A 21,168-nucleotide genomic window follows, 5' to 3' on the forward strand; every position below is an offset into this window, starting at 1 on the left:
CGACCTCTATCCTCAATTTGATGAAATTGCTGAACCAAGGACTCCTCTCCCAACTGCTTTTCTCGAATATGATCAATCTAAGTTAGCTTAACTTGCAACTCGGCTAATAGACCCCCATAATCAAATAGACTAAAACGAGCGTACATCGTCCTTAAATTAGTCATCACTCTACGACTGAGAGCATCGGCCACCACATTGGCCTTACCAGGATGATACTTTATCGTGAAGTCATAATCTCTGAGTAGCTTAATCCATAGACGCTGTCTAAGATTCAACTCCTTTTAAGTAAGGAGGTATTTGAGGCTCTTGTGATTAGTGTAAATGGTACACCTTTCACCGTACAGATAGTGCCTCCAAATTTTTAACGTAAAAACCACAGTAGCTAATTCAAGATCATGTGTCAGATAATTCCCCCGTATGTCTTAAGCTGACGGGACGTATAAGCCACAACCCTACCATCTTGCATCAGTACACATCCCAAACTGATGTACGATGCATCATTGTATACCACAAATTTTTTACCAGATTTAGGCTGTATCAAAATAGGAGCCTGAGTCAGAATAGACTTGAGCTTCTCGAAGCTCGATTATTACATATCGGTCCAGAAAAAAAGGAGCGCCCTTGCATAGGAGCTTAGTCAAAGGAGCTGCAACCAAAGAGAACCCCTTGGAAAACTATCGATAATAACCAGCAATACCTAGAAAACTGCAGATCTCAAATACATTCTTAGGCTGTTTCCATTCAAGTACCGCCTCAGTCTTTCTAGGGTCAACTCAGATCCTCTTAGCAGAAACTATGTACCCTAGAAAAGTTACCTCACGGAACTAGAACTCACACTTGCTTAACTTAGCGTAGAGTTGTTTCTCTTGAAGTATTTGAAGCATTACTCTAAGATGCTTATCATGCTCATCCTTGGTCTTAGAGTAAACCAGAATATCACCGATGAAGACCACAACAAACTGATCCAGATATGGCTGAAAGACTCGATTCATTAGATCCATGAATGCAGCCAGAGCATTCGTCAGACCAAAAGGCATAACTAGGAACTCGTAATATCCATAACGAGTCTTAAATGCAGTCTTATGAGCATCAACTTCCTTAACTCTAAGCTAATGGTACGCAAAACAAAGATCAATTTTTGAGAACACAGAAGCCCCTCGAAACTAATCAAACAAATCGTTGATCCTTTGAAGAGGATATTTGTTCTTCACAGTCAGCTTATTCAATTGCCGATAATCAATACACATCCTCATGGTCCTATCCTTCTTCTTTTCAAACAGAACCAGTGCCCCCCACGGAGACATAGGGGGAATGAAACCATGATCCAAAAGCTCTTGAAGTTGAGTTTTAAGCTCTGCAAGCTCCTTCGGTGCCATACAGTATAGAGCGATAGACACCGGAGCTGTACTCGGTAGAAGCTTAATGCCGAACTCAACTTTCCGATTCAGAGGTAAACCAAGTAACTCCTCAGGAAAGACATCTGAAAAATCGCTCACTGCTCTGATATCCCCGATAGAAGAGTCCCTAGAAATAGAAACACTGACGTAAGCCAAATACGCCTCACACCTTTTTTGAACCAGTTTTTCAACCATAAAAGTAGAGATCACATTGGACAGATAATCTCGACGCTCGTCGATCACAATCACTTCCTTATCATCCTCGGTCCTCAGGACGAACCTCTTAGTCGCGTAATCCAAACTAACTCGGTGGTCGACCAACCAATCCATACCTAGAATAAAGTTAAACTCCCTAAATGAAAGCTCCATCAGATCTGCCAAAAGTACAGCCCCTGGCAACACTAACGAAACATTCCTATAAAGTTTACTAACCCGAACAAGACTGTCCCAATGGACCGAGTACAGTAACCTCACTAGAAGTGCTCTCAACACCCCAGGTTTTCAGAAACAGAACTAGCTACATAAGAGTGTGTAGAACCTATGTCTATTAAAGCAGTATAAGGTACATCAAAAATAAAGAACGTACTGGTGATAACATCAGGAACATCTTTATCCTCTCAATTTCAAGCAGCATAAACCAGTGCAAGTTGCCTCGCCTCTGTCTGACTAGAACCTCTGCCCGGTGCTCTCTATCCACGGCTCATACCATTACCACCCCTAACCAGTACATGGCCCTTAAGTGGTTGTTGGAATGCCCTCTAAGGCTGTACAGAACCTAGTCTCGAAGCTTGCATCTGATCAGCCCGCTGAGGATACTCTCGAATCAGGTGCTCTAAAGACCCACACTTTAGACAAGCCTGTAGCCTCTTCCAACGCTCGCCCAGATGGCGTTTACCACAGTCACTACATAGCTGAATCCTAGTAAGAGTTATAGAAGCCCCCACTCTAATAGGCCCATCAGGTCTGACCCATTTCTTAGGCCTCTGAACTAAACTAGAGGGCTCTGAATCATTTTTATTCTTGTCTCTTTCACGGTCCCTATTCTGACACTCCACAAGCTTAACCTCTTCGACGATATTCGTCTTATCAACTAGAACGAAGTCTCGCTCCCTCTACGGAGCAATCAAAACCCTCAAACTAGGCCTCAGACCATCTTCAAAACGAACACATTTCTTGTAATCAGATGCCACTATGCCTCGAGTGTAGCGGCTCAACCTCAGAAACTCAGCCTCATACTAGACCACAGATCTATCACATTGTATGAGTTTCATGAACTCACGCCTTCAAGCATCTACATAGCTCGCACCCACATATTTCCCCTGGAAAGCAATCTTAAAGAAGTCCCAATTCAGACGATCGAACTGAGTACCCTCCTTAACCGATAACTACCACTGATAAGCCTCGTCGCAAAGCAAGAAGACTGTACCCTTAAGTTTTTGCTCCGGTGTATAGTCAATATCGTTTATGATCCTTTTAGTGGCCTCCAACCAATACTCGGCCATAGTAGGGGCGACTCTAGTGACACCCGTAAATAGCTCATCCCCATTGGACAAGAATCGCTCAGTTACCGACCCACGACCTCGAGATCTAAAATAGGGTCAGCGACCCTTTCCAATACCCTCGGCATGGCTTGGGATAGTGCGTCATCCCTAGCTGAACGACTTTGAGACCCAGTCTCAATAGCAGGCGAAACCGATGTCTCAGCCTATCTAAATTTGGCATACTACCCAGAGAGGAAGACTCAGCTCGAGCCCCCTACGGCCTTTACCACGGCCATGAATACCACATTCATGAATTCCACGAGCGCTCATCATAAATTTCAAAGCTTATCTACATTATAAAATTTTATGTATCAGTTCCAATATTTATTAGCAGATATTTTAAGCAAAAATTACTAGAAGTTCAGAAATATTTTCAGAGGTTTCAGTCTCTAACTATTTTAGTACAGTTTCAGAAAGTACTATCTATATTATTTTTAGAATATACTATCTAAGTTCAGAAATACTTACAAGATCGGCACCGGAGACTCGGTGTACCACATACTTTTTTAAAATTACTCTAACTATTTGAAAATTAGTTCTTTTTGAAACAAAATTTTTGGAACCCAAAATTTCACAGCCCGAGTTTTGCAACCTACCTTTGATGTTATGGCCGAATTCAGAGATGTCACAAGGTAGGGTTTTGAAAACAAAGTCATTTTGTCAAGTCATTCAAGTTTCATAGTTCATATAGGTTTATAACTATTTTCGAAAGTGTTATTTAATTTATTTATTTACCAAAACATAATTTATAGCTGAAGTCTTAAAATCGTTACATTTTAGAAATCTAGTTCGTGTTTTCAGAAAAGCTTTTATTTTTGTAAAACCATATTTTCCATCATGCATCGCAATAAAAGAGTCAAAAATTGCTTTCAAAACCAAAATAAACTCTAATAGTCCGGAGAGTCCCAAAAATTACAAACTTTCTTTAATGAATCCAAAATTATAAATAAATAAGAAAAACATAATTTACTAAGTAAAATAGTTCTTGATCAAGTGGTCACCCCTGAGCCTCCATCACATCGACCTATCTAAGTATGTGGATTACCTGAATAGAACAGACAAACAGATGTGCGCTTTTGTAAACTCAGTGTGTAACTCAACAGAAATAGACATGCAATACATACAGTGAACTCATACACAGTCTGATATAGATTCAGGTTAGGACCTAAGCCTTTTATTGTTTCAAAACAAAATAGATATACAGATCAGAAATACAGAATCCTACCCTCATCCTCTACACACCAACTCTGACCATCCCATCATACCATTTGGGGTTAAAAACACCCACCCATCCCTACACAACATATCATTCCATTACGACACATGTTAGATAATGTGCAGCTAAGCTGGCAGGATATAGGTGATGATCGCCATACAGAACACTTCCTCCACATATACAAATCCCACCCCAATCAAATATATATAATCAGAGTTATCATGCTCACATGCTCATATACAAATATCAGATATATGTACACCAGACTAATCAGACATGCATAACAATGTCATATTCAAAATAGAAGATTAAACTAACAAATCACATAGTTTTAGAGTTTGGTTAGCCCTTACCGACCCTACGGTAGGCCCACAGTCGATCGAAATGACCCAAGCGACCCTAGGGAAAATTCTAGAAATATAGGCCTACAAACCCGTATGGGCCCACACACCTGTATGGCTGATACGCCCAGATTGGCCTTGCCAGTATGGCTCACACGGTTTGGCCCAAACCCACACGCCCGTGTCGGCCCACCGGCCCGTGTGTCTCACACGCCTAAATTGGCATAGCTCGTGTGGCCCACACGGCCACACTCACACCATCATACGGCCGTGTCTTACACGCGACCATGCCTTTGTCAACCACATGGTTGTGTTTCACACACGACCAACCACATGGCCAGGCACATGCACGTGTGGTATCGACAGTGTGGTTTTTCAGCTTTCGCCGAAGCTCAAATTTCTGCGTAAGGGGTACACGTCTGTTACAATTTCGATGCAAAAATAAAATCGAGCCTTCAGAAACCTAAAAATAGAGTACCCAACATCGATTTAGTAGATTGGTTAACAAATTCAACATAAGAATCAACAAGGAACCGACTTAGCACCGATGACAAATCGACTCTAACGCGCACTAAAACGTTGAAATGCAATCCCTTGCTCCACAATCTGCTTCTAAACCCGAATTAAAACTAATCAATCATTACAGATTGGCATCGCCAAAATCCCAAACAAAAGTCATAGACACATAAAGCTCACTTACCAATCGATTAGAGAACCCCACAAACCAAAGGCACGATTAAACGATAGGACCACCAACAAGATCGAAGAAGGAGAACGAATTGATGATTTTACCGAAAAGGGAAAAATGTTAGAAACCACAAAGAAAAAGTAAAGAAAACGTCAAAGGGAAAATTTAGGGAGAAGAGAGAGAAAAATTTGAAAAAAATAATAATTAAGAAGTAAGAATATCCACTAAATCACTCAATTTAATCCCTACTAACCCACTAACAAACAACTTTCTCAGAATCCCAACTCCACCAAAACTCTATCAGAAAATCGAGTAAAAATTAATACTCTCACCAATGCAAGGATTCGAACACAAGACCTCCAACACACTAACCCTCTTAGCACTTGGACCAACAAGCTCATTCTGATATAATTTAAAAGAAAATTTTCTATAAGCTCACTCAACAAGTGTAAGGCTTGGATAAAAAATAAAAAAAAATTGCCAAAGTGAGAACTGAACCCAAGACCTCTCACACATAGCTAGAACACTCAACCACTGAAGCAGATATACATTTGTGTCAAATATTTATAGAAATAGAAATAAATTATTCAGGGCGTTACAATTCTCTTATTTTAACTTTGGAAAATCATCAAAAACTGTAAAAAAATTATTAGGGAATGAAATTTATATTTTTAAATTCTTAATGGGTCTATTTTTAAAATAATCAAATGGAAACATCATCTGTAAACCTTACTAAAAGATAATTAATTTTTAGTGAGGAAAGGTAGAAACTATCAAGCAGTAGAATAGGGGAAATTTTGAAGAATTTACTTTATTGATTGGATTAAGTAGAAATTCTGAAATTTTTATGGTAAAATATATTTTAGTCTAGTTTTAAAAACATCAAGCGGGTCTTAATTTCAAAATCTGTAGCTCAATATATAAATAATTTAGTGACTTTGACACAAGTGACAGCTTTGATATGAACACTTAAGTAAATAGTGAAATTATAGTTAATGTTACATAGAAGCATGTTATATTAAAATCTAAATATTTTTATATATATACATAAATGATGTGGTGTGGAGAAGAGGAGAAGGAGGAGGCAAAATAATAGAAGAGTTATAATATTAAGAAATTATTGTAAATGATATCTATTGAAGTATCAAATGAGTGAATGTTTTAAGGAATTTTTAATTGATTAATTGATTGATAAATGTTGACAATAATGATGGTATGCTGATACAAATCATCTAAATATCAAATCACAAGGTTATATTTCCAGACATATTTCGGATCAGAATATCATATTTTCATAAACATATATTAAACTAGAATGTCATGTCAGACTAGAACAAATGTAGACACAGATCCTATCCCTATCCATTATACATCAACTCCGTCCAACCAATCACACCAATTAGGATTATAAAAGTCCATCCATCCAATCACATCGGGTCGTGGTGGCATGCCACTCATACAAGTGCAGCTGAGCTGCCAAACAAAAAAATTATGGTAATTTTCCATAATCAAATATATGTAGTCAAACCACTATAATTGCAATCAAGATGCCATATCTGATATTGTAGATACACCACCAGAAGACGTAACAATACTGCCAAAATCAAACTTCCTCCATCACATAACATATCCCACCCCAATGCTCATGCAAATATTAACAGATATCATATGCACATATGACATACATGTTTCTCACATTAGAACATGCTAACAAAATTATCAAGTTATAGATCATATACAAATTTCACATTTTAAAAATACCTTATCCCTATCACGTACATTTGAAAAAAATATCAAATTTCATATTTTAGAATCATATTTAAGCCAAACGGACCCCACGGAAGGTCTAATTACGAATTTTAGAGTCTAATGGGCTTAAGTAAACTTTTTCAGAAAATGGGCCCACACGGTCATATGGCCTACACAGCCCAAATGGCCCCACCCGTATGGCTCACACGGCCCAAATAGCCTAGACCATGTGGTTTACATGATCTACCACACGCCCGTGTGACGTAGAATAGTTTTAAAAACATTATTTATTTTCGAGTTTTCCCGAGTTTCTAACGTAGTTCTGGGTTATTTCTAATTAACTACATAATAAAGCACTTTAAAACCTACAACCAATCATTAAATCACAACAATCAACTGTAACAACCCGATTTAGACCCTAATAGGAATAGTAGTTTTGAGACCACAAATTTGAGTAAAAAATATTTAAATATTATTTTTCGTGTTTATATTATGTGAATTGATATTTGTGAAAATTTCGTGAATTAATTTTATCATTTGCATGTCTGATATGTGAAAAAGGACTAAATTGCATAAAATGTAAAAGGGGCTAGCTATATGTTAAAAGTGTTTAATGTTATGGTTTTGTAAATGGGAGGTTCTTAAGTTTTAATTAGACCATTGATAATGTTAGTGGACATTAATGGCCTTATATTATGTGATTTTTATATGGTTTATTAAAGGTTAAATTGGTAATTGATGATTAATGTTATATTAAGTAAAAATAAAATAAAAAAATGGTTTCATTATCATCCATTAATGGCCAAATGAAGCAAAGAAGAAGCTAAAAATAGAGTTTGATATTTCAACGCTTATTTAGCTCAATTAAGGTATGTTTTGAGCTCGGTTTTTGATGATTTATATATTTTTGTGATCGTTGTTAAGTGCTCTAGCTAGCCCATGCTTAAATTTATGAAATTTTTGATAATTTGATGAGATGCCATTGATGAATTCATGAGTTTTGTGATATAAAATGGTAAACTATGAAAGCTTAGTGATAGATAAACATGTTTTGTATTGTGATTTTTGATGAATTTGTTTATTATAGACTAATTTGAGAAAATGAGATTTTGAGGGACTAAAATGTGAAATAAATGAAATGTGTGGGCTTGTATGAGCTAATTGAATATTTAGCCTAATATGTGTAAAAAGGAATTTTGTGTATTTTGTGATTTGAATTAAGGACTAAAGTGATAAAATGTGAAAATGTGAAGGCTAATTTGTAAAATGCCTTAAATATTTGTATATAGATTGAATTGAATGATTTTTTTGAATAAAAGGGTTAATTTTGAATACATTTAGATCAAGAAAAGAGGAATTCAGATTTAGATTGAGGAAAATCAAAGATTATTAAGTAAACGATTTGAATCGTCAATTCTAAGCACGAGGTAAGTTCGTCCGTGATAAATGATGTTACAATTTATATTTTAATGTTTTGATAATATATAAATTGTATATATTTGATCTTGGTTTGAACACGATGATAAATCGACTATATTCGACACTAAGTATGCAATTCAAACAGCTTCGGCTATAAATAGCACTAAGTGTGCGATATCGAGATAACTTCAGTTAATTGAGATGGCACTAAGTTTGCGAGATCTTTATAGCTTTAGTTAATCATTAATACACAAAGTGTGTGAATTCTTAAAGCATAGAAAGACTTCTGAATGAATTAATGTTTTTGAACGAGATGTGAGAATGGAATGAATAAATACGGGAAAGTTCAGGTACGTTCGATACCTAGGTGGTAGATGATACTATGTATATGAAACTTGATGAATTCATATGAACATATTAAATGAGATGAAATAGAATTGATGGATGAATTGTGAACTATTAAGTGTTTCTATTAAATGAACATATTAAAGCTTACTGTGTGAAATGTTCTCTGTTTTACAGTGTTATAAAGCTAGCTTGGATCTGGGGATTGTCAATGACATCAATCACACTATCGGACATCTATTTTGGTACCATTTTGAGAGTTGTACATATGGTATATGGCATGTATAGGCTAAAAGTATATGAATATGTTCTGTAAAGTGTATATCATGTCATGTGATATGGCTAGATTATGATTGAATTTATAGTTTGATTTTGGTATTTGATATGTGATGCAAAAGTGGTATATTTGATATATATATTTATATATGAGCTAGTGAGAAATGATCAATTTGGTAAGTTAATAATGTGGTTTGGTTATAGAAATGGTATGATTTTGATATGAGAATGAATGCGAAACTTTGTGATAAGAACATGAATAATTGAATGTGTTTGGTAGGGAAATATGGTATGTTTTAGTTTGGATAATGAGCATGAGTTTAGTTGATGAATATATGATATGAATGATGAGTGTTTTATGGTTGAAATTGATTGGAAATATGATGTATTTGATGCTCGAATGGTATTTGTAGGGAGGACCCTAATTGGGTGGCAAATTGGCATTATAAATGACCTATTTTTGTCCACACGAGCAGGGACACGGGCGTGTGTCTCAGCCGTGTTGCTCAATGGGCATTTTGAAATGAGCTTGGGTCGACCAAACAGTCGCACACACGGGCGTGTGCTAGGCCATATGGCCAAGTCAGTTTTGAGCACGGGCTAGACACACGGGCGTGTGACTGGCCGTGTAAACCAAGTCAGTAGCCTCCCTAATTTTCACACGGCCTGGCACACGGTCGTGTCTTGTGGTCGTGTGAACAAGTCAGTATGTATTCCCTATTTTTCCACGGCCTAGACACACAGGCGTGTCTAATGCCATGTGAGGCGCACAGCCTATTCACACGGGCATGTCACCTTTATAACTTTGAAAAATGTTTAAGTTTTGAAAAATTTGTATGAGCTCGGTTTAGTCCCGACCCCTTTTTAAAGCATGTTTAAGGTCTTGTTGACCTACGTAAGGAACTCTATATTGATGTGTGACTTTGATGCTATGAAATTTGTGAAATGGATGCGAAATGTTTAGAAGTGTCCGGTAATGCCTCTTTACCCTAGTCCGGCGATGGATACAGGTTAGGGGTGTTACATTTGATTGGTATCAGAGTTACAGTTTAGTCGATTCTAGGACTAATGTAGCTTATGCGAGTCTAGCTATACATGCCATATATATGAACTGCGATAGTGGGATTATTCCTGACAGTTAAAATGTGTTTTTCATATAGCTAATGGATCCCGAATGAGCGATAGCTGATGTTGTTGAGAGTAATGTGCCCGCTCCCACTCAAGGGTAGCGCAGTTTGAATCTAGGCCGATATCTAGTTGTCAAGGAGGAGAGGCTAAGGAAGCCTTCTTCCAAATGATGACTGAGTGGTTTACAGAATTCGTAAAAATGAATCCAGCTGCTCAACAACCTCCACCCTCACCTGTTTCTCAACAAGTCCCAGTTGTGCCACAAGTAATAGACCCTATTCGATTGAGTAAGCCACCTGTTGTGAAGATTCGTAAACATGGGGCTGAAGAGTTTCGAGCTACAGTTGATGATGATGCCGAGAGGGCTGAGTTGTGGCTTGAGAACACTATCCGAGTATTTGATGAATTGTCCTGTACTCCAGAACAATGTATCAAATGCATAGTATCTTCGCTTAGAGATAATGCATATCACTGGTGGAAAATGTTGACATTGGTTGTTCCTAGAGAACAAGTTACCTGGAATTCTTTCAGACCAGTTTCGAAAGAAGTACATAAGTTGGAGATTCCTCGATCAGAAAAATAAAGAGTTTCTGGAGTTGAAACAGGGTCGGATGACTATAACAGAATCGAAAGAGATTTTGTATGTTTGAGCAAGTATGCTCGAGAATACGTGTCTACTAAAGAGATCATGTGTGAAATATTTGTTGATGGATTGAACGAAGACATAAACTATTAGTCGGGATACTTGAACTGAAAGAATTCGTAGTATTGGTTGAGAGGGCCTAAAAAGACAAGGATCTCAACAAAGAAAAGAAAAAAGCTGATTTAGAGGCTAGAGATTCGAGAAAGAGATTAATGAATAAAACTTATCATTCCTCGTCAAACAAATCTAGAGATTTTATTGATCCATCGATAGCTTCAACGGGATATCAGAATAGAGATCGTGGAAAGTAATATACCAACCCTAAAGATCAAATTACCTCAGTATCGAGTGTTGGTAACGTAAAGGATGTAAAGCCTGAGCGTAAACAATGTGGAAGACGGCATTTTGGAGATTACTAGGGAAAAAGTAATAATAGGGCTTGTTACAGTTGTGGTTCACGAGATCATTTTATAAAAGATTGCCCAGAGTTAGTTGAAAAAGATAATGCTCAGAACATGAGGCCGATTAACACTACAGCTAGAGGTAGACCACTAAGAAATACAGGAAATGTGAATGGTGGTAGAGGTGTGACATGAGACAGTGCTGCGAGATCTGATGCTAGAGCACCTGCACGAGCCTACGCTATTCGCGCATGCGAAGAAGCGCCATCTCTAGATGTTATTACCGATAATTTTACTCTTTATGATACTAAAGTTATTATTTTGATAGATCCAGGGTCTACTCATTCGTATATATGTTTGAATTTAGTATCCAGTATGACTTTTGTGACAGCCCAAAATTGACCCTAGTCGGGAAGTGGTTTCGGGACCACAAAACCGAGTCATAAAAATAATTGATTTCCATATTCTATGCTTATTATGTGTGTACATGAGTATGTGGAAGTTTCATTCTCCAATTTTGCCAATTGCATGAGAAATTATTAAATAGGGATTGATATGAGACATGGTGAAAATATGATAGGCTAATTTAAAATGGTCTATTAATGCATGTTGTGAAAATGATGGGTTTGCATGTCAAATTACCCAAAATTTGAGCTAGTGGTTGGCCATGCTATGGGTGGAAACATGTTGGGAACATGTTGGCCTAGTGAGGTATGTAGGAAAAAAAATAAAATAAGGGGCATGGGCATAAAATAATGAAAAGTAGTATGATGAATACAAAAAAAAATGTGTGTAGTTGTTTCCCCCCCCATTGTCGTGAGCTAAAGAAAAGAAAGGAGAAAATTTTTGTTCATCCTTTCTCATCTTCATTTAGCCGAAACTAGAAAGAAAAAAACAAAGAAAAAAAATGCTCATCCTTTGGTTCATCCTTGGCCAAAAATTTTAAGGAGGAAGGAAGAAGAAAGGTTGAAGAGGTTCGGCCATGCATGTAGCTAGGCTAAGGTATGTTTGATGATGTTCCATGAGATGCATGCATGTTTTAGTTGTTAGCTTGAGTTCTACCTAGCCCATGGTCTAAATCTTGCTATGTGATGGAAATGACACTCGGCCATGGATGCATCATTCTGGGTTGATGTTTGATGTTGTGGTGATGAGGCATGAGGATGAGTTAAGATTCGGCCTAGGTGGAGTTTGTGTTAATGCCATTGCATGCTAAATATGAAGCTTGTTAATGATGCATGTGATGGTGGCTTGATGATTCTTGAACCTCCTTTTTAGCATTTTTGAGTGAGCACATATGTGCATTGGTTGCTAAATGGAGAAGAATCGGCTAGCAAGTTGTGTGCTAAGGCCGAATATAACTTTTGCATGTTAATGAGCAATGCATGTGTTAAATTGATGGAAAGGGAGAGGATGCTTTACTAGTGTGTATATGTGTGTATTAGCCAAGTTTTGAACTTGAAACAAAAGGGTGTTTAGTCAATACAAGTGACCATACTTGTAGAATGTATTAAGTGTTGAAATCGGCCCCAAAATAGACATGCATATTCGGCCAAGGGGGAAAAATTAGCTAAAATGTTGAGTTTGATTCATGATTCCGTACATATGTGACTTTAATGTCTAATGTATAAATATGGGCTAAGTGCCTTGTGTTCCTCTTTTCGATGCTCAAATGATTAAATCAATTTATTTGTTTAATTAAGCTCAAGAGCAAAGGGGAACTAAATCCGATAAAGGGAAGGAAAAAGTGGTCGAATAGCTATCGGAATCGTTCGACAACACCCGAGGTAAGTTCGTGAGTAAGAGAGCTTAAATTATGATGTGATTAGATCATGTTTTAAGCAAATTAAAATCATGCTCTTTGTGTGGCTATTGAGCCGAATTTGCAAGAATGATAAATGTCTTGTGTTTGAGTTTTGCTAACGAAAATGAAATACGAATGGGCCATGATTTATTGTTAAATGTGCATGGTTATTTGAATGATGTCCGGGCTAAGTCCCGAAGGCTTGTGCTAAGTGACAATATCCGGACTAAGATCCGAAGGCATTTGTGCGAGATACTAATTCCGGGCTAAGCCCGAAGGCATTTGTGCGAGATACTAATTCCGGGCTAAGCCCGAAGGCATTTGTGCGAGATACTAATTCCGGGCTAAGCCCGAAGGCATTTGTGCGAGTTACTAAATTCGGGTTAAGTCGCGAAGGCATTTGTGCGAATTACTATAACCGGGCTATGTCCCGAAGGCATTTGAACGAGGAGCTATATCCGGTTAAATTCCGAAGGTACGTGATTTGGGAATGAATGAACTTGCTGTAAAATTCCAGTTAATACCCTCGAAACATCCCAACATTGAGGTATGTTTCGTATGTGCTTGAATTTAGTTGAGCCCTTACAAATAAGTATTCGCTCAGTTGATAAACGAGCTACCGGCCTTTGGCTGAGTTGATCTTTTGTGTATGTACATAAGGGTTGATAATGTGAAGCAAGTACGATATCGTAAATTTGTGCATATGAAATTATCCGTTTAGCTATATGAATGCTATACTTTTGTTGTGCTGGAATTCCTTGCTCAAAACTTACTAAGCATAAATTGCTTACTCCGTTTCATTGCTCCTCTGTTTTATAGATTTGGTTCTCCAGCTATCGGACTCGGGATCTTGAAGTCAAAGTCGCCCACACTATCAAAGCCCCCCCTTTTGGTACAATTTTGGTTGAACTTCGAAATGGCATGTATAGGACTACCCGTTTGTTGTGGGTCGTGGACCCTTTGGACTTGTATAAATTTTGGATAGCCATGCGAAAATGGCTTATATGTGTTTGAGTATAATGTTATAATCATTTGGTGTGGATATGCTTGACAAGGATTGGCCACGGGGATGGTTAATCACTTTCATAAATTGTGCTATTTATGCAAAAAGGGCTAGTTGAATCATGGAAACCATGAAATAGGTAAAGTCTACCTTAAAGGCAGATGCTGACAGCAGCAGTGATGTAGATTTGGAAAATCACTAAAAATAGTAGGAATGGAATTAAATAGTGAATAAATTATTTAAACAAACCTTGATGAATCTACTTTCATAGGAAAGTAACGAAACAATCATACGGACAGTATGTTAAGAGATATTCAGGTTCTCGTGAGACAGGGCCAGAACGATTTCTGGATTCCCTGTTCCGACTTTGGAAATTCATTATAAATTAACCAGAGATAATTAGGAGTCATACCATATATGTATAGATTTCTCTCTGAGTCTAGTTTCTATAGAAATAAACGGCATCAGTATTGGAGCCCTGTACAAGGAGATATCCAAGTCGTAATGCGCAAAGGTCAGGGTAGTCGATCCCTGTAACATGGGAGACTTTGACTAATAAACTGTACTAATTGGCCCGACCAAAAATTCTAGAAAAAAATATGTAGATGGGAATATGAGTCTAGTTTCAGGGAAAAATCACGAAACTGATTTTCGAGTTGTGAAACTCAAGATATGATTTTTAAAGCGACTAGTACGCAGATTGGCAGTGTCTGGGAAATATTTTTATAAGGGGTTTAAAGTCTGTTAACACCTCGTGTTCGACTCCGGTGTCGGTCTCGGGTTCGGGGTGTTACATTTGATTGGTATCAGAGCTACGGTTTAGTCGATTCTAGGACTACCGTAATGCGTTGGGTCTAGCTATACATGCCATTTTATGTGATTACTTGATAGTGTGGTGATTTCTGACAATTGTAAATGTGTTTATTTATAGTAATGGATCCCGATCCCAACCGAGAGGTAGCTGATGATCTTGAGAGTGTAGCGCCTGCTCCCGCACAAGGGACAGCGCCGGCGGACTCTCAACCTAATGCTAGTAACCCGAATGATGAAGCTAGACAAGCTTTCTATAGCGTGATGAATGATTGGTTCAACCAATACATTCGAACTAATACGGCTGTCCCACAACCTCCATTCCCAACTAATACCACCCTCGCACCTACAATACCTTCGGTAACTGACCAAATAAGGTCAAATAAGCCCCCAGTTGACAGAATCCGAAAACATGGGGCTACTGAATTTAAAGCTACGGATAGCGACGATGCCGAGCAAGCTGAATTTTGGTTGGACAACACTATCCGGGTACTCGATGAGCTATCTTGTACACCCGATGAATGCCTAAAGTGTACTATCTCCTTGCTACGTGATTCTGCCTATTATTGGTGGAGTACTCTGACTTCTGTGGTGCCCCGAGAGCAAGTAACTTGGGAGTTTTTCCAAACTGAGTTTCGGAAAAAGTATATCAGTCAGAGATTTGTTGATCAAAAACGGAAGGAATTTCTTGAGCTTAAGCAAGGTTCCATGTCAGTTACTGATTACGAGTGAAAATTTGTTAGACTTAGTAGATACGCTCGGGAATGTGTTTCGTCCGAGGCTATCATGTGTAAACGCTTCGAGGATGGGCTGAATGAAGATATAAAAATGTTCGTTGGCGTTCTTGAAATATGAGAGTTCGTAGTACTGGTCGAGCGAGCTTGTAAAGCCGAAGAGCTTAGAAAAGAAAAACAAAAAGTTGATGTGGGAACTGGAGAGTTTCGTAAAAGATCTTCGGGAAAGTCTCTTCAACAGGCATCGAAGAAATTTCGAGATGATGCGGGCCAGTTTAGAGGCACTTCGGGCCTTTTTAGACGAGATCGTGATCGACCCCCTGTGGGTACACGAGGCACTTCGGTCGCCAGTGTTGGGAATGAACGTCGAGATAGAACAAAATGTCGATATTGCGGTAAATGGCATTCGGGGAGTTGTAGATTCCCTGACCGCTCCTGTTACAAGTGCGGATCAGTTGACCACTTCATTAAAGATTGCCCGAGGTTGTTTGAACAGAATGAAAATCAGAGTGGGAAACCGGGTGCTACCACTGCTCGAGGTAGACCATTTGGAAATACGGGCAATGCTAGTGGTGGTCAGAGAGGATCTAAAGATGCTACGACCAGATCCGAGGCTCGTGCGCCTGCTAGAGCTTATGCTATACGTGCCCGCGAGGATGCTTCTTCGCCTGATGTTATTACCGGTACTTTTACTCTCTTTGATACTAATGTAATTGCTTTGATTGACCCCGGTTCTACTCATTCTTACATATGTGAAACCTTAGCATCCAGTAAGACTTTACCTATTGAGTCTACTGAGTTCGTAATTCGGGTGTCAAATCCCTTGGGTCGTTACGTGCTTGTCGACAAAGTGTGTAAGAAATGTCCCCTAGAAATTCGAGGTTCCTGTTTTCCGGCGGACTTGATGCTTTTTCCGTTTGATGAATTTGATGTTATTCTTGGTTTGGATTGGTTGACCGCGCATGATGCGGTTGTGAATTGCAAAAGCAAGACTATTGATTTGAGGTGTGCAAATAACGAAGTAATCCGAGTTGAGTCTACGGACTTGGAGGGGATGCCAGCTGTAATATCAGCAATGTTGGCCCAGAAATATGTAAGAAAAGGGTGCGAAGCATACCTTGCGTATGTACTGGATGACAAAAAATTAGACAAGAACCCGAATCTGTGCCGGTGGTTTGTGAATACCCGGATGTTTTTCCTGAAGGATTACCGGGTTTACCACCTGTTCGGGAGGTAGAGTTTGGTATTGAGCTTGTACCTGGGACTACGCCGATTTCGATAGCTCCGTATCGTATGGCACCAACCGAGTTAAAAGAGTTGAAAGCTCAGTTGCAAGAATTGACGGATAGAGGTTTTGTTCGACCAAGTTTCTCACCTTGGGGTGCACCAGTATTGTTCGTGAAAAAGAAGGACGGAACCATGAGGTTGTGCATTGACTATCGTCAACTGAATAAAGTGACGATAAAGAACAAATATCCGTTACCGCGTATCGATGATTTGTTCGACCAACTGAAGGGAGCCTCAATGTTCTCAAAAATAGATTTGAGATCGGGCTATTATCAGTTGCGAATTCGAGATTCGGACATACCCAAAACTGCTTTCAGAACGGGATATGGTCACTACGAGTTCTTAGTGATGCCGTTTGGGCTCACAAATGCCCCTGCGGTATTTATGGATTTGATGAATCGGATCTTCAGACCATATTTGGATCGGTTCGTAGTTGTGTTCATTGATGACATCTTGGTCTATTCAAGAGATGAGACCGAACATGCTGAGCATCTGAGGCTAGTGTTGCAAATTTTGCGGGATAAGCAGTTATATGCTAAGTTCAGTAAGTGTGAGTTCTGGTTAAGAGAGGTTAGCTTCTTGGGTCATGTGGTATCCGCATCGGGTATTCGAGCTGACCCGAGCAAAATTTCAGCCATACTTAACTGGAAGCCTCCAAGAAATATTACCGAAGTTCGGAGCTTCCTGGGACTCACCGGTTATTACCGACGATTTGTCAAAGGTTTCTCGATGATAGTCACACCAATGACGAAGCTACTTCAAAAGGATGTTAAGTTCGAATGGACGGAGAAATGTCAGAAAAGTTTTGATCAACTAAAAACTTATTTGACTGAAGCTCCAATTTTAGTGCAACCCGAATCAGGCAAAGAGTTTGTCATTTATAGTGATGCATCCCTACTTGGGTTGGGTTGCGTATTGATGCAAGAAGGTCGAGTGGTGGCCTATGCGTCGAGACAATTAAAGCCACATGAGAAAAATTATCCGACCCATGATCTTGAACTAGCTGCCATCGTATTTGCTTTAAAAATATGGCGACATTACTTATTTGGTGAGAAGTGCCATGTATTTTCGGATCACAAAAGTATCAAAAATTTGATGACTCAAAGAGACTTAAATCTGCGACAAAGACGTTGGCTTGAGTTGTTGAAAGATTACGAGCTTGTCATTTATTACCACCCGGGAAAGGCTAATATGGTTGCGGACGCCTTAAGCTGGAAATCATTGTTTGCTTTACGAGCGATGAATGTGCACTTGTCTGTTCTACCCGACAATGTGTTAATAGCTGAATTAAAAGCCAAACCATTATTGATTCATCAAGTTCGTGAAGCCCAGAAAGTTGATGATGAATTGGTTGCAAAACGGGGTGAGTGTGCTCCGAACAAGGAATCGGAGTTTCAAATTGATGATGATGATTGTTTGAGGTTCAGAAGTCGTTTGTGTATTCCAAGGAGTTCGGAACTCATTTCGATGATTCTGAACGAAGCCCATTGTAGCCGAATGTCAAGTCACCCGGGGAGTACGAAAATGTACAACGATTTGAAACGTTGGTTTGGTGGCATGGTATGAAACGAGACATCTCCGACTTTGTTTCGAGATGTTTAATATGTCAACAAGTGAAAGCGGAACATCAAGTGCCTTCAGGATTACTTCAGCCGATCATGATACCCGAGTGGAAATGGGATCGAGTCACAATGGACTTTGTGTCGGGATTGCCATTGTCAACAAGTAAGAAGGATGCGATTTGGGTTGTTGTTGATAGACTGACTAAGTCGGCTCACTTTATCCCCGTGTGTATGGATTTTTCATTGGATAGACTAGTTGAATTGTACGTTTCTCAGATTGTGAGATTACACGGGGTACCTATTTCTATCGTGTCGGATAGAGATCCGAGATTCACCTCGCGATTTTGGAGGAAATTGCAAGAAGCTTTGGGTACCAAGCTGCATTTTAGCACTGCTTTTCATCCCCAAACCGATGGTCAATCTGAGCGGATAATTCAGATACTTGAGGATATGTTGAGATGTTGCATCCTCGAGTTCAGTGGTTCATGGGAACGGTATTTACCTTTGATTGAATTTGCTTACAATAATAGTTTTCAATCAAGTATTAAGATGGCACCTTACGAGGCTGTGTACGGTCGTAAATGCCGTACACCGTTGTTTTGGACCGAGCTCGGTGAAAGTAAAATTTTCGGAGTTGATTTGATTAAGGATGCTGAACAGAAAGTAAAGGTAATCCGTGAAAGTCTGAAAGCAGCCACAGATCGTCAAAAATCATATGCGGATTTGAAACGAAAGGACATTGAATATCAGGTGGGAGATAAAGTGTTCCTTAAAGTTTCGCCTTGGAAAAAGGTACTCAGGTTTGGCCGTAAGGGCAAGTTGAGCCCGAGATTCATTGGGCCGTACGAAATCTCCGAACGAGTTGGTCCGGTTGCGTATAGATTGATTTTGCCCCCTGAGCTTGAAAAGATTCACGACGTCTTTCATGTTTCGATGCTTCGACGCTATCGATCTGATCCATCGCACATAATTAGCCCATCAGAGGTTGAAATTCAAGCCGATATGAGTTATGAAGAAGAGCCGATGCATATCCTAGCTCGTGAAGTGAAGGAGTTGCGAAACAAAAGGGTTCCGTTAGTGAAGGTGTTATGGCTCAAACACGGGATCAAGAAAGCTACTTGGGAAACCGAGAGCTCGATGAAAGAACGATACCTAAACCTATTTACCGGTAAGATTTTCGGGGACGAAAATTTCTTAAGTGGGGGAGAGTTGTGACAGCCCAAAATTGACCCTAGTCGGGAAGTGGTTTCGGGACCACAAAACCGAGTCATAAAAATAATTGATTTCCATATTCTATGCTTATTATGTGTGTACATGAGCATGTGGAAGTTTCATTCTCCAATTTTGCCAATTGCATGAGAATTATTAATAGGGATTGATATGAGACATGGTGAAAATATGATAGGCTAATTTAAATGGTCTATTAATGCATGTTGTGAAAATGATGGGTTTGCATGTCAAATTACCCAAAATTTGAGCTAGTGGTTGGCCATGCTATGGGTGGAAACATGTTGGGAACATGTTGGCCTAGTGAGGTATGTAGGAAAAAAATAAAATAAGGGGCATGGGCATAAAATAATGAAAAGGAGTATGATGAATACAAAAAAAAATGTGTGTAGTTGTTTCCCCCCCCCCATTGCCGTGAGCTAAAGAAAAGAAAGGAGAAAATTTTTGTTCATCCTTTCTCATCTTCATTTAGCCGAAACTAGAAAGAAAAAAACAAAGAAAAAAAAATGCTCATCCTTTGGTTCATCCTTGGCCAAAAATTTTAAGGAGGAAGGAATAAGAAAGGTTGAAGAGGTTCGGCCATGCATGTAGCTAGGCTAAGGTATGTTTGATGATGTTCCATGAGATGCATGCATGTTTTAGTTGTTAGCTTGAGTTCTACCTAGCCCATGGTCTAAATCTTGCTATGTGATGGAAATGACACTCGGCCATGGATGCATCATTCTTGGTTGATGTTTGATGTTGTGGTGATGAGGCATGAGGATGAGTTAAGATTCGGCCTAGGTGGAGTTTGTGTTAATGCCATTGCATGCTAAATATGAAGCTTGTTAATGATGCATGTGATGGTGGCTTGATGATTCTTGAACCTCCTTTTTAGCATTTTTGAGTGAGCACATATGTCCATTGGTTGCTAAATGGAGAAGAATCGGCTAGCAAGTTGTGTGCTAAGGCCGATATACTTTTGCATGTTAATGAGCAATGCATGGTTAAATTGATGGAAAGGGAGAGGATGCTTTACTAGTGTGTATATGTGTATTAGCCAAGTTTTGAACTTGAAACAAAAGGGTGTTTAGTCAATACAAGTGACCATACTTGTAGAATGTATTAAGTGTTGAAATCGGCCCCAAATAGACATGCATATTCGGCCAAGGGGGAAAAATTAGCTAAAATGTTGAGTTTGATTCATGATTCCGTACATATGTGACTTTAATGTCTAATGTATAAATATGGGCTAAGTGCCTTGTGTTCCTCTTTTCGATGCTCAAATGATTAAATCAATTTATTTGTTTAATTAAGCTCAGAGCAAAGGGGAACTAAATCCGATAAAGGGAAGGAAAAAGTGGTCGAATAGCTATCGGAATCGTTCGACAACACCCGAGGTAAGTTCTGTGGAGGCTTAATGTATGATGTGATTAATCATGTTTTAAGCAAATTAAATCATGCCTTTTGTGTGGCTATTGAGCCGAATTTGCAAGATGATAATGTCTTGTGTTTTGAGTTTTGCTATGAAAATGAAATACGAATCGGCCATGATTTATTGTTAAATGGGGTTATTTGAATGATGTCCGGGTAGTCCGAAGGTTGTGCTAAGACAATC

The 21,168-nt window shown here is 38.9% G+C and overlaps 1 protein-coding gene across 1 annotated transcript; it reads right to left on the reverse strand.

Annotated features, from left to right (window-relative positions):
• Window positions 1–824: 824 nt before the first annotated feature.
• Window positions 825–3,208, reverse strand: LOC121205033 (uncharacterized). Its single transcript, XM_041075962.1, has 5 exons — window positions 3,125–3,208; window positions 2,168–2,509; window positions 1,830–1,914; window positions 1,284–1,729; window positions 825–974 (listed from the first exon to the last, which is right to left on the reverse strand). The coding sequence occupies exons 1-5, from the start codon at window positions 3,206–3,208 to the stop codon at window positions 825–827; spliced, it is 1,107 nt and encodes a 368-aa protein (XP_040931896.1).
• Between the last annotated feature and the right edge of the window lie 17,960 nt (window positions 3,209–21,168).

Source organism: Gossypium hirsutum, chromosome A08, assembly GCF_007990345.1.
Source record: "Gossypium hirsutum isolate 1008001.06 chromosome A08, Gossypium_hirsutum_v2.1, whole genome shotgun sequence".
In the NCBI taxonomy this organism is placed as follows: Eukaryota; Viridiplantae; Streptophyta; class Magnoliopsida; order Malvales; family Malvaceae; genus Gossypium; species Gossypium hirsutum.

Bases quoted from the DNA above. Each gene is read 5' to 3' on its own strand.
- LOC121205033 (XM_041075962.1), bottom strand. From the start codon at position 3,208: ATGAGCGCTCGTGGAATTCATGAATGTGGTATTCATGGCCGTGGTAAA. The intron at 1,915-2,167 runs GTACAGCCTTAG...ACTCTTATGTAG, and splicing joins AAGCTTCGAGACTAGGTTCT to CTAGTTCTGTTTCTGAAAAC. The intron at 975-1,283 runs GTTCTGTTTGAA...CGAGTCTTTCAG, and splicing joins TGTCTCCGTGGGGGGCACTG to CCATATCTGGATCAGTTTGT.